The 14346-nt window shown below is 45.5% G+C and overlaps 1 protein-coding gene across 3 annotated transcripts; it reads left to right on the top strand.

Annotated features, from left to right (window-relative positions):
• Window positions 1-2580: 2580 nt before the first annotated feature.
• Window positions 2581-13905, top strand: dnajb5 (DnaJ heat shock protein family (Hsp40) member B5). 3 transcript variants are annotated; one of them, XM_076730266.1, is made up of 4 exons: window positions 2581-2714; window positions 4099-4376; window positions 5180-5835; window positions 11732-13905. In XM_076730266.1, exons 2-4 carry the CDS (start codon window positions 4166-4168, stop codon window positions 11963-11965), a joined length of 1101 nt encoding a protein of 366 aa, XP_076586381.1. In that variant the 5' UTR covers window positions 2581-2714; window positions 4099-4165; the 3' UTR covers window positions 11966-13905. The 3 variants fall into 3 exon arrangements, with proteins under 3 accessions (XP_076586381.1, XP_076586380.1, XP_076586382.1); XM_076730265.1 differs by lacking the exon at window positions 2581-2714 and adding an exon at window positions 3173-3273; XM_076730267.1 differs by lacking the exon at window positions 2581-2714 and adding an exon at window positions 3188-3239.
• The last annotated feature ends 441 nt before the right edge of the window (window positions 13906-14346 follow it).

Raw genomic sequence — 14346 nt, 5'->3', positions numbered from 1 at the left:
GGCTGCTCAGGAGGGGGGTGTCTGTAAATCGAGCTGTGTTTCTTTGTGCACACGCACATCCAGTATCCTCATTTGACACCAGCACGTCTGTCTGGGAGAAAACCTCTCTTCAGGCAACGGTGGTCTCTATGGTTACAGGAAGGGTAGAAGTGAGAGAGGAGGTGGAAAGGACGGGCTGTTCTGAGTCTGTGAGAGAGGAGGTGGGAGATGCTTATAGACGCTCATCGCCGCCTGCTCCTCACACTCAAACACGGCCTCCTATGAATTCTGCGAACCCTCATCTTTTCTCATCTTTGTGCTCTCAGACTTTGGCCTCAGTAAATGTCTGTCCCCATTTCCACTCTCTCTCTCTCACACACACACACACACACACACACACACACACATCCTGGCAGACACATCACTGTCTGGCAGATTCCAGTGTCACCATGGAAACCCAGCATCAGGGCAGGAGTGGTTGTTCCTCGACTGTTTCGGTGCACACTCAGCACCAGAGCAGCACGTGGATCAGCTCCCTTCGGTCATCGCAGGCAATTAGGATGCAGGCATGAAACAAAGTCGGTGTGCAGCTGCAGAAATGTGATTTTATCCTGCGAAGTGGTGAAAGGACCTCTGACTGTGAGAGCAGACCATTGGACAACACGTCCCCTGGGCACAGACAGATGTCAGATCCCATTCTGAGCTAATGTTTCTGCCTGTGCATTCCAGTTCATTTCAACATGCTCCGGCAGCCGTCACAGGCCGAGCAGAGCACGGCACCCCGCTGCTGACCAGTTGCTCTTTGGGAACAGCTGCACCGGCCTGAAGTCCCTCCCTGCTGCCGCAACCCACACGCTCAGCTGGACACGCAGGAATGTCTCTGCGTTCCCCTCGGCAGTGACTTCCATACGTGCTTCCATTGTTTTGAATCTTCAGCGTGAGCACATGCAGATGAGAGTACATGCATGTGTGTCAGACAGACTCCTCCAGTGAGAACACCCACTTTTCTCGCACCTCCTCGCCAGCCCGGTGGGGAGCGATGACTCAACCTTAAATGAGTCCCTATTTCTCTCTTTCTATCATTGGCCCAGCAGAGCAGGAACACTTCGCCCCACTGAGTGTACCTTTGCCTGCACTCAATGGTAAAATCATCAATAATGACTCAGACCTCCGCTGGTGGTGTAATATATGGGATTGTAGAGAGTTGGGTAGGTTGCTTGTTGATCTGCTCGGGATTTAAAACAGAGGTGGAGACTGAGGAACGTTTGGCCTTCAGGATGTACTGTGTGTTTAGCTGCAAATCTCTCTACAGTGAAGGACAAATATAAACCTCCACTGAGAGGACTTTTGTTTAAAGTTAATGTTGGTTTATACCTGGATTATGGGACTGATGGTTCTGGGGTTACTATTGAAAGCATAGTTAGGTTGAGGTGTAGTATTAAAGTCAGATTAGGGGCAGAGGAAGTGTTGGATTACCGACCAGTCGAAGCAGGCAACCGCCCAGATTTATTTTGGGGGAATCTTTAAATGTCGAGTTAGGAAAAGGGTGAATGTTGGAGTTGATTTTAAGGTTCAGTGTTGGCCAAGTGGGATGCTTTAAGGCAGATTTTCTAATGGCAAAATTTGCTTTGATTGGGTTTGATCTTGGGGATACTGTTGGAATTTGAATTGAAATGAAGACATTAAACTAAGGTCTGTGCTGAGGGCAGGATGGGTTATTTTGGGTGTAAGTTTAGAGTTAAGGAGAGGGTTGAAGTCGGGGTTAATTTTAGGATTTGGTGTTGGGGAAGTAGGATGTGACTGAATAAATCTTCAGTCTTTACAAAGATAGATCAAAAAAGCGTGTGTGTACAGAGTCATCACATGACTCAGCAGTGTTTATACCAACTCAATCCAGGCACGACTACAGATCACGCACACATACACAGTTTTTATCAGGTGATTGTTGTTCTGTCAGTTATAAGAACTCCATCTTTCTCTCTCTGTCTCTCTCTCTCTCCAAATATGACTCTGTTTCTCCACACAGTGAAGCAGCCTCTGCCATGCCTGCTCAGACTGGGGGATCTTGCACCTGGTCAGTTTATAATTAAAGTCCTAAAGTTAAATGTACCTATATCCTAAATTCAGTGGTTTTGTTCATGTATAAACTTATACAAGCAGGAGTACTGCATTCCAATTTGTATTTGAGTAAAACTACTAGCATGAAAATAGACTTAAAAGTACCAAAAGGAAAAGTGCTCATGATGCACAATGGCCCAAAGAATCATTTATATCTTGTCATTGTAATTGATGTGTAGGCATCACTGCTGCTTTTACACTGCTGGGTGTCTTAATCTGTAATACTGCATCAAAATCTATAGGTTAATAATGTTTTGTATTAATCATTTGATTTAATTAATTAATCATCGGCAAAGTAACTGGTAACTAAAGCTGAATGTAATGGAGTAAAAAGCATTTGCCTCCAAAATGTAGTGGAGTATAAGTAGAAAGTAGCATAAAATGGAAGTACTCCGTTAAAGTGCAAGTACTTGAGCAGAGCAGCCTCCTGGAGTAGATGTACTTACTTTCCACCGCTGCCTAAATGTAACTCGGTGTGAGCGCGTTTGTGAGCAGACCTTGAACAAAGAGCCCTGCCGGCTGCTGGTCGAGAGGGCTGGGCTCGCTCTCCGGACTGCAAAACGGATCTTTAGACGCGGACAGACAGGAGCCGGATCGGACTCAAGGCAGCGGGCTCGGTAAGCAAACAAATCTTCTTAAATGCGTTTTGAGGCGACAGCTGCCCGAAGTGCTGCAGATCTGAACACCGCAGAGGTCGGACCAGGGAAGATCAGGATCGATCAGGGGACTTACATTTAGCAAGCGTTTGGGGGATAGAGATATTTGTAACTTCGCGTCACAGATCGTTTCAAATAAGTTTATGGAGAGTGATTTTAAATAGCTAATGTTTATGACAATCACCGACTGACCCGCAGGATAAACTTTTTGGAGCAGCTTTTCTCTCCAGATCCCATCAGCGGTGGTTTCCGTCCTTCGGAGCGGTACCAGCTGGAGTTATGGGTATAGGTTTACTGCCTGTACCGTCACTTGTCCGAGGTTTTCCGGCGAAACGTCAGATGCACCTCAGCGTTTGGTCACCGGTTATTTCAGAGCCTGTGATCCTGCGTCCTGACGTCAATTTATAAGGACCCAGCAGCGCCGGGGCGGCAGGCAGATAACAAGGGCTGAGGGGAAGACGGAGAGGGGGGAGCCGGACCATGCTGGTGTGATATTCCTCTTAAATTGCTGATTATTCTGGTAGGATTTTCTTCATCTCCTTTTCTTTTCTTTATCCTCATGTTCGCGTTTCCACGACCTCGTCTCTTTGAACCTGGCTTTCTGCCACTGATATTTCACACATTTCATTGTAAGGGCTAATATGGAAAATGTGTCCAGGTTGATATTATAATCCAATTGTTGGTGCGAATTATGGTACAAATTGTTGGTTTAAATTGTCGGGCTTTAGGATTTGGGGCTCTGAGCTGAAGGAGCGGACCGGCATCTCTTTGTCTGTTGCAGCACATAAGCAGTGTATCATAACGGTATAAATGGATTCAGGCTTTTTCGTCCACTTTTGTGCTCTCTTGGTCAAACAGAGGATCACTGCGCCCTGTTCAGAGGCACTGCAGTGTCTCAGTGTGGGGGTTTCTGCTGTCTGACGGGTCTGTGTGTCTCTACCCAGCTGGTTTAACACCAGCAGGATCAGCCATAGTGAAATCTATTTATACAGCACAAAATCGCTGCATTTCAAAATGAGTGCATCTGAAGTAAATGGGTCCAGGTATTGTCTATCACCTGGCGGGCTCAGCTGATGAGGAGAAGCCCTTTGATAAAGCGGATGAAGGGGATTCCTCTGTACTCTACCTGACTCCACATCAGCTCAGCAACCACATCCCCATAGCAACAGTTAGTAAAACCAGTACTCTGTGTTCCCTTTTCCATTTATCACCTAACAGGCTTCACAGCAAAGCACTGAAAGGGAGCACTCTGCACCTCTGCCAGGACATATATAGTCTGGTGCTCTGGTCAGCATCCGCCAGGAAGGAGTATTATAAGACTAACAGTATCCCTGTATCTCACCAGTAACTGTCCAAGGCCGGAGCTTAAGAGGGGGGCTCGCAATCCAGAGAGTGTATGCGTGTGTGCAGCTATGGGGAAGGACTACTACAAGACCCTGGGCATCCCCAAGGGCTCCAACGAGGAGGAGATCAAGAAGGCCTACCGGCGCATGGCGCTGCGCTTCCACCCCGACAAGAACAAGGACGCCAACGCTGAGGAGAAGTTCAAGGAGATCGCAGAGGCCTATGAGGTACTCAGCGACCCCAAGAAGAGGGTCGTGTATGATCAGCTGGGAGAGGAAGGTGAGCAGGAGGGGCGGGGGGCTGAGTTTGATGCTGTCTGTCCGTGTCTGTGCAGGATTGAGTGAAAGCGGTCAGAGAGTGCAGGCTGAGTGGGCTTCGGCGCTCTGTCAGTGAGGCCTTGTTAAACCGGCGTTATGATGTATTAAGCTGTTATTGAAATAGCTCAGGAACAGACTCAGCATCTAATATCACAGTGGAGGACTTTGGTGGGCTTCAGCCGCTGAAGTAATAATCCTGTGTCTCTTCCATGTTGTCTGTTTGTGTTTATGTGCAGGAATGTGTTAGTGACTGTCTATTATCTTCAGGGTCAACAACACTTATCAGCTCTAATACCTTATAGTCTACCTCTACCTAGCTGCTAGTGTAGTGTGTGCATTGATGTGTGTGCCTCTGTCTGTGTGTGTGTGTGTGTGTGTGTGTGTGCTAGCTGACAGACAGATGGCTTAAGATCATTACGTGGTTGAGATATGAATAGCAGCGGCTGCTGGAGTTTTCATTTGTGGGTGTGTTGTGCATGTGTGTCTGTTGAGAAGCTGTGTGTGTTAGTGTGAGTGTGTTGGATGGAGTGACCTGGTATTTTATGAGTTCCTCCACCACCAGCGCTGTTGGAAGATCAGTGATGCTGTGGGATATTTCCCACCCACGTGGGCTCATTCTCCTCTCTGCTGTTACCCACATGCAGTCTCTTCTGAACAGGGTTCTGGTATCTGAGTTCATGTTAATGTGTGTTTTACAGGTGGTGGGTGTTCGAGTGTGCATGTGCATCTGATGTCTCACGTTCTTCTCTCTTTTTTCTCTTTTAGGTTTGAAGACAGGAGGCAGCAGCTCTTCGGGGGCTCCTGGCAGCTCAACATACCACTACACCTTCCACGGAGACCCCCATGCCACCTTTGCCTCCTTCTTTGGCGGCTCCAATCCCTTTGACATGTTTTTTGGCTCCAACCGCAGCCACAACCGCGCCAACGGTTTCTCTTTCCACAATGACCACGACGCGGAGCAGGACATGGACGTGGATGACGATGACCCCTTCGCTCATTTTGGGAGACAGTTCGGCTTTCCAGGGGGGATGAACAACGGCTTCCCGGCGGAGGGCCGCAGGAGGAGAGGGGTGCCGTCAGAGCGCCTGGGGACCGGGCGAAAGCACCAGGACCCTCCGGTGGTCCACGAGCTGAAGGTCTCGCTGGAGGAAATCTTCCACGGCTGCACCAAACGCATGAAGATCACCCGCCGCAGGTTGAACCCAGATGGGCGGAGCATGAGGACAGAGGACAAGATCCTCAACATTATCATCAAGAAGGGCTGGAAGGAGGGAACCAAGATCACCTTCCCAAAAGAGGGGGACGAGACCCCTGAGAACATTCCTGCAGACATAGCCTTTGTGCTTAAAGACAAAGGACATGTCCACTTCAAGAGAGACGGTTCCAATATCATTTTCAACTGCAAGATCAGTCTAAAAGAGGTGCGTCCGTCCCCTTTCATCTAACCTCTCTTGCTTCTTTCTTGCTATCTGCTTTTCTTCAGTCCTCTATCTTTGTCACATGTGTGTGTAACGATGAGTAGATGATGCCGCTGAGGTTGGGAGTTTGATTCCCAGTGGAGTACACCGGGCAGAAACATAATACATGCATGGAACTGCCAAGTTTTGGCTGAATATCCAAAAATGGCACATTTTTATCATTCTTGTCACTCAAACTGGACAAACAGTGGGTGAGGTGGAGAGCTGTGACTGTAATTTAAGGGTAGGATTATGTCCCATGAAGGAGGTCATCTAGAACATATTGAGGAGTGTGTGTGTGTGTGTGTGTGTGTGTGTGTGTGTGTGTGTGTGTGTGTGTGTGTGTGTGTGTGTGTGTTGCTGGAGGGCAGGATCAGTGAACAGCAGAGTCGCTGTCACTGCAGTGTGAGAGAAGCAGTGGGAATGTGGTGTCCTTGTGTGACCGGCATAGAACCATCGCTCTCACTTGTTCTGCACGGCTGTATGAATAGATTATAAACACAAATGCAACCAGGCACACACAAATCTACACACAGCCATAAACATGCGTGCGAGTGAACGCGCTCTTGCATCTTCAAGCATATTTGCAAACACGCTCAGATAAAGATGGATTGTAGTGTGACAGATTTGACAATCCAGGCTGCTATTATTGTGACTGGCAGGACATTTAATTAGCCGCTCCTACGAGGCCAACGGGTCCAGCTCTGCTCTGCTCTCTTTCTGTGAATTACACCAGCTTTAGTGTTTCTAATAGCGCCGCCACGCACTGGCCTGCACTCCCCATCGTCAGCTTAATGGCAGGTGTTCTCAAAGAGTTAGAAATGTCAGGGGAGTTGTTTGTACTACAGTCAAGCCAATTTTGAGTAGTTTTCCTCTAAAAGCAGCACTGACTCTCACACATCTCTGTGGAAGTTAATTCATCTGGAAACAACTGTGAGGACAGCCTTGTTAATGAGAGCACATTAGAGTTTGTTAAGATGCATTAATCAGGGGATGGTACTTGATCAACCTGCACAATGGTTAAGTTTGCACTGCAGAACTCCCACAGCCAAGTCCTCTGCTTTAACAGCAGCCAGATAAGAGACTTAAGTCTGGTGCAGCTAAAGACGGGAAGGGGGGAGAGAAGGAGAGATATGGAAGGGGGTGGGGGGGTATCCGGGGAATATTAGGGAAGTGGGTCAGATGATTCAGTATCCAAAGCAAATAAGAGCTCATATTCCTCCAGTCTGCTCTGCTTCTCTGAAGATGTGATGCTGCAGTGAAAACACAGCACCAGCTACATGCTACACACCAGACCACCTGCCACAGATGATATGGCTAATGCCAATGCAATGTACCAGCAGATAATATAATCCAGACCACAAGATGATAATGCAAACAGCATTAGCAAATGAACTCTGCAAGAGCTCATTCTGAAGCACAAAAACAGAAGAGGAAGGCTAAAACTGAACAATATTGGAAATGCATTTGCTAAGCAGATATAGGTATTTTGTCATGCTTTGACTCCTGTATGATTGCCCTGCTATTTGTTAGCTCAGTTGTGTTTACTGCCTGAAGCTTGCCCCCATGAGTAGCTGCATTTAGTGCCACCAAGCACTCGTTTGACCGAGCTATAAACTCCTGGGAGACACTGCTGGAGGCAACTTCCTGCCCCGCAATGTCTTAACTGTGACAGCAGTCAGAAGCAGTTAGAGAACTTAGCATGAACTTGACACGTTTATTTCCCTGAAACCGACCTATGCCTGGATCTATAGGCCGGCTCTTTCCGGTGTTAATGATGCCTCTGCAGTGTGATGGTATCGTCTGTGGCAGTGCATTTCTAGCTGCTGTCACCCCTGCATTTAGTGCAGCAGAAAAACACACGTCCAAACACACATAAGTGCTAACTGTAGCTGTTGGGCTCTAAAGACAAAGTGGACAGCTCTGTACAGCTCCACCTCTGGTATGATTTAGAATGGCAAAAGCACTGTTGATCCATTATTATAAAAGAAACTGCATCACTGGGAGTAAGACAGCATGTGAATTTTCTCAGCAGCTACTGTGGTTCAGTCCAGTCAGTTCAATTAGATACAGCAATAGCAACCAGTGTTGACCACCCACAGCCTTATGAGGACACTTTAAAACTGGTCCTTTCAGTAAAACAGCTGCTCATAACTGAAGGATTAAGCATCTAACACGTGGTTCATGTTAGCATAAGGGCCCAGGGAATTAATGTAAATTAGTACTGTCACAATTGGCTAAAAATGACGTTTGATTAATCCTTCTCAACCAACAAAAATAGGTTTGAACCTTGTTTCAGCCTGACCTACATTTCGTTTTCCATCAGGGAAGGGGCGTTGTGTGCGTAGTTTCCAGCTGATGCTGTTTCACATGTCTTGTAAGATTTCAATGCTCTGCACAACTGGAAGAAAATCCAATCAAATATGATCTGTTTATAGACCCAGTTTCCCCATGTTTTTGTCTCCATATGACTAATGGAAACAATTTTTTGATAAATTGGTCCAGGATTGAGCGAGAGCACTGTAGCCATCAGCCACGAAATGAGCTGCAAGGTAATCCCTCATTCGTTCGCACGCCATCAAAGTACGTCCACCAAAAGTGTTTGTTTTTGCCACTGACAGGGTCACATTATTGAAGTGTCTGGAAAGGATCCCTACAGAGATGAACCTCTTTGTTAAAGGGCAAAATCCTTTTTGTTTGAACAGAAACAGCTGTTATATATCACTAAAGCTACCAGACTCCATTTAGAGAAACAGCAATTTTATCATCGTAAAACACACTTAATTCAAACTCGACAAAAACAAAATTACACTCACCAAAATCGTCTTGGTTCATGTTTCCACTGCTCCAACAATCAACAAATATTTTGGTCAAAATAAACTTTTAATTCACTGAATCGGGGGATGAGCGAGACCAGACAGCAGAGAAGCAGCGGAGGAATATTTTCACATCTACCCGGGAATTATTTTCACTGGACATTATGACTGGACAGAATTAAAGATGCTGGACTTCAACAGCTTTTCCAGTGAAAAAAAATGGTAATTAATGGATCTCATGCAGTGCATTCAGTGCAGCTGCTGTTGCTTTTTTTAACAATCAAATGTCTGAATTTTTTCAGATTCGATTACAGATTTGACTTCTGAATATTCGCTGACAGCTCGAATTTATGCCGACAGAACATTTTTAGAAATACAGCAAAATCAAAGTGTGTGTGTGTGTGTGTGTGTGTTTGTGTCTGTAGAGCTATGTTGTCTGAGCTCAGGCTTATGCAATCAGTGGGCGCTCAGATCAGCAAGCAGTGTGTCTCGAGCATGGCAACCTGTCTCTGTCTGTGTGTAAGACTTGTGTTAGTGAATGGAGTGGTGCATAACAGGAGGATGAGCACTAGTCTCCATCACAGTCATCGGCCAAATCACCTCCTAATGTATGTAGTGGGTAAGAGGAGGCTGATGTCATGGCTGGAAAAGTCTGTCTGTCCTCTGAAGCAGCTGCTCCGCTTGACTGAACTTCAACTGTCCACATGTCCATCAACCCGCCAGACGAGACAAGAAAATCCTCCAGCAGTCTTAATACAACATTGGCCACATGATGACACGGACCAAGTGTTAGAGGTCAAGCATGTGCCAGTGTGACCAAAATCACTGTTACATCACGATGGGCTGATTGCTTTGAGATGATTGGTGTCAAGAGTTTGTATGTTTTGGAAAACAAACTCCAACAGTCACACCCCTGCATTTAAAGGTAACACTTGTACACAGTCTGTCAGCCCTGCCAGCAGTGTGGTGCTAGGACAGCAGTGTCAGTCGGTTGGTTGGTCTGTTGGTTGGTTCAAAGCTTTGGTTCAGCCTGAAGTACAAGCCCGAATCCAAAAAAAGCTGGGAGGCTGTGTAGGATGTGAATAAAAACAGATTGCAATCAGCTTCCTCTCCATAATATCTTCAATTGAATACGGTACAGAGCCAAGATATTTAATGTTCAAACTGATAAACTTTATTGGTTTTAGAATTATACACTAATCCCGAATCTGATGCCAGAAATGCCAGCAGACGACGCCAAGCCACCGTCTGCATGCGTTCCAACAGCATGGCTTCATAGTGAGAGTGCAGGTACTAGACTGGCCTGTCTGCAGTCCAGACTCGTCTCCCATTGAAAATGTGTGGTGCATTAGGAAGCGCAAAATACGACGACGGAGGCGGCAGACTGTTGAGCAACTGAAGTTGTATAAGAATGGAAAAGGATTTCACTTTCTCAACTTTCAGCAATTAGTGTCCTCTGTTCCCAAACGCTTAGTATCTGAAAGAAGAGGTGATGTAACACGGTGGCAAACAGTTGTCCCAACTTCTTTGGAACTTCAAATTTAGAATGAGTGTGTCTTTACCGAAAACAGTTAATCAGTTTGAACATTTTTTTATCTTGTCTTTGTACTGAATACAGATGGAAAAGGCAGATCATTGCACTCTGGTCTTATTTCCATTTTTACACAGTGTCCAAACTGTATGTCAACAGCTTATTGATGGATTTTCATGACAGTTTTGTTTTTAAATGTTAGCATGGTAGCGCTTTTTCAGGTTTAGTTACCTCACAGTGTAAGGCATGTTAGCATGGTGACATTAGCATTTAGCTCAAAGCTCCGCTGTGCTTACATACAGCCTTGCAGAGCCACTACCATGACTGAATTATTGAAAGTCAAGTTAGTTACAGTATATCACTGTTATTTTTTTGACTGCTTTTGGGGTCATTTTTGCCTTTATTAGAGAATATAGCAAAAAACTAAACATAAATGAGGGGAAAAGGGGGGTAACACCTCAAAACCAGTAACAGCAATGGTCCCTTTGATGACGAGCATCCTTTAGATTACCTTTTTACGTCTTCTTTCATCCCTGGGTACATTTCTTGGGATAAAGTCTTCAAGACACCGCTCTGTTTTTCTGTCTTTCTTACTTTCTTGACTTAAAGCCTTTCAATCCAAGTCAATTATAGGTCATCCACACTGGCTCTCCACCTCCTTTCTCCACGTCTTCATGGCATTTATTTACTGACCTTATTTTGTGTAGTAAGCCATTTTGTAACAGTTGCTTAGAAATGCAGTATTTAAGAAAACTTTTTTTTATTCATAAGGATGTTCATTCACAGAGTCGTGGATTTAAATAGTTATTTTTATTCAGTGCAAATCTGGCGAGTGATGCTCACTGGAAAGCCTGTGAAGTCGTGATAACCACAGGTCTCCATGTTTAGTTTAGCGCTCTCTACGCTCTGACTGGATTCATCAGGCATTGTGATAAGGAGGTGAGGCTTACCGTGTGTGTGTGGGGGGGGATGTTTGTGTGTGTGTGTGTGTGTGTTCTCTCCCCTCGTCCTGCCAGCCCATCTGACAAGCCCTCCAACTATTTACGAGCTCAGCCGATTCCTGCCTCACTTCATTAGCCCCAGCTATGAGACTGATGCTAAAATTAGTCCCCTGTGCAATGTGTAGCCTTTCCAACTCTGACACACACACACACCATTTCCACCTACACACACACACACACACACACACAAAGACCAGAAAACTTTTCCACTGCCAAGTCATGTTTTCCTAATGTTCCTCATCCAAATGCTGTTCTGTAGACCCCACAGTGCTGTAGTCGATATAAAATGGTTTGCCAGGAAGGCCTACTTTCTTTCTCACACACACACACACGATGAACACACACAGAAAGCACGAGGAAGTTTGACTTGTTAGGATGACGTACTGAGGGATGATAAACTAAAGTTTTTAGTTCATGGAAAGATTAAGTCATGGAGATATTCATGGCTTTGGCATTTAATTGCGACTAAAGATATTAACCCTCTCAATCTGCTCTCCTCCTTTGTCCTTCAGGCGTTGTGCGGCTGCACAGTTAGCATTCCCACGCTGGAAAACCGCATCATCTCGCTCCCCTGTCACGACATCATCAAGCCAGGGACGGTGAAGCGACTCAGAGGGGAAGGCCTGCCTTTCCCCAAGAACCCGTCACAGCGCGGTGACCTCATCGTGGAGTTTTCTGTCCGTTTTCCCGACAGGATCCCTCCTCAGTCCAGAGAGATTATCAGACAACACCTCCCCCAGTCGTAGGAAGACGCACCTTCAACCCTTCCACCACCACACACTCCAGCCTAAATGGCCCAAAACCCAGAAAAGAGACCCTCACTACTCCTTTATCTCTCATATTTTGACCCTCAGTGTAGTTTCCCCTCGCACTTCCAGTCCCCATGCCCTGTGTTAATGCACACAGCGTTAAACAGACACTGTTGTTTGTAGGGACTTTGCAGTGGGAGGATGAGGGAAGAATTCCAAGATGAATGGCAGTATCAGGATGTAGTTATTCGTTTGTTTTGTCTTTTGGCCCAGGCACACACACACAAGCATCCGAGCAGTGGAGCGGTGTTGAGGACGGGCTCAGCACACTTGTGGCTTTTACCGGATCGTCTTTTCTTAACTCTGTTTTTTACGGATTTATCAGTGATTTTATATGCTGTCCAACTCTCTGATCCTCGTCTTTTTGTGATAGGATGAAGCGTGACATATTTTTTAAATGAACCATTTTTTTCCAGGATTTTCTTTTCCAAAGCGAGTTTCAAATAGAATTATTTATTTTTACCTTCAGTGTACCAGCAGCTTCAGTGTGTTCATTGCAAGCCCCGGTTTTCACCTAACTCCCCCCCCCCCCCCCCCCCGTCGCCACCTGCTTTTCTCTCGCTTTCCGTCTGATAGAGCATTGTGCTTGAAGTCTGTAGGCCGTTTGCTGTTTAGTAAGATATGTCTCCCCTAAAATCAGTTCTGATGCATGCACACTTAAAGTCCCGCATCACTCCAAACAATAATAGCATATCTCAGCTGCATTGGAAAATCTGGGAATGACAATCAAATACTGTAACAGCAGTGTAAGCTTGGATAATACAATCTGCACATCATATGGGTGCTTTCCCTTCTGAGCTGTGTGGCTCCTCTGAACTGAGTAGCCTGGCTCACTATCTGAGGGACGTTTAGGTGCCTTAGCCCAGTGTAATACCACAGATGTGAACACACACACACATACACATACACACACACACACACAGGTCACACTGTATTATATACAACCAGCCATGTTAAGTGCACAACAGACGATGCCCTATGCTGTGTTAGACATTACCATTCTCCCAATGGTGGTGATCTGGGAAAAGCAGTAAGTAAGCAATGTGAAGTCGTTCACCATATTGTACTGTACGTAAGCAAGGACATTTTTAGGGAGAGATTTGATAAAAGACTGACAAACTTTGCCGATGTATCCCTGTAAAGTGCCGTACAAGCACAGGTTGGATTTCCCAGAGGAATGTGAGCGTTAAGTTTCTCTGAAGTGCATAGTGAATAGTTGAGATTTCTCTGGGAAAGCCAGCTCTGTTGTGTATATTCTGCTTTCTCTTGTGCCATTTGAAGGCAACGTCTCGGTGCTACTGTGAGCAGTGCCAAAAATAGATCCCCTTGGGGTCTACTTTTTGGTTTCATGGAGTCCTCAGTTTGTGATTTGATAACTGCTTCTGTCCTCTTTAACATCTGTACATTGAACTTTACATTTGTTTTTTCAGTAGAAAACCCTGTTTAGGAAACTGGGTTTGTACTATTGCAGCAGCTGTTTTCTGTCTCAGCTGCAGGGGGCTCTGAAAGCTCTCTTCAGCTCTTCCTACTGTAGTTTACAGAAATGATAAGATGTATGTGTGAGTATGGTTTTTGCAGACAGATCTAGTAGGTCATATATATCATGTGTATGGGAAAATGTTTGAATGCACCATTGATAAACGCACTTTTATGTCATAAAAGATACTGAGAACGCCGAGATGAAGGTGGAGACTTGAATGACTTGTCTGAGTGAGTGAGTGAGCGTCCTGCCTCTCAGCCTCCGGGGGATGCTGGACTGTGGCTACGATCAGAATGCACATGTGCTGCTGCTGAAAGACTGTCACTGCTTATGTGCATTCGACAATATTTATGATCTTTTCAAAATGGCAACAAATAAACCAAATGTGTGAACTTCACAGTTTGTGTGGTTTGAGTTTCTCTTTCAAGAATTATCAGCTAAGTATGTCTTTGGTGTGGTGTGCATCTCACATTTTCACCTGTCTGAGTGCGTGGACAGTTTTCCCTCTAGACTTCTAACATGGTTTCTTATCTATTTGTGGCCCAAAAAGGTCAGACTGTGCTCTGTGTAATTAGAGAAAAGTCCAAAAAATAAAAACAAAGTTGTGTAGCTCATCTCTTTTTTCTTCTTTCCTGCCCCATTAATCATCTCTCAGACCCTCAGATTCATCTTGTGCCCACTGGGAGGGGACCAAACAACCCAACTGCAATTAAAACTAGCTCCACCCAGACCAGCTATAACACAATAAGGCTGCTTACACATGGAAGCATCAGCATTAAATCTAATATTTAATGAGATATATGATAATACATCAATCACATGGGCCATTTTCCTTCTT

This window comes from Chaetodon auriga, chromosome 5, assembly GCF_051107435.1.
Source record: "Chaetodon auriga isolate fChaAug3 chromosome 5, fChaAug3.hap1, whole genome shotgun sequence".
Lineage (NCBI taxonomy): Eukaryota > Metazoa > Chordata > Actinopteri > Chaetodontiformes > Chaetodontidae > Chaetodon > Chaetodon auriga.
Note: the sequence above shows the minus strand (reverse complement) of the source record. Positions and strands in the feature narration are given on the sequence as shown.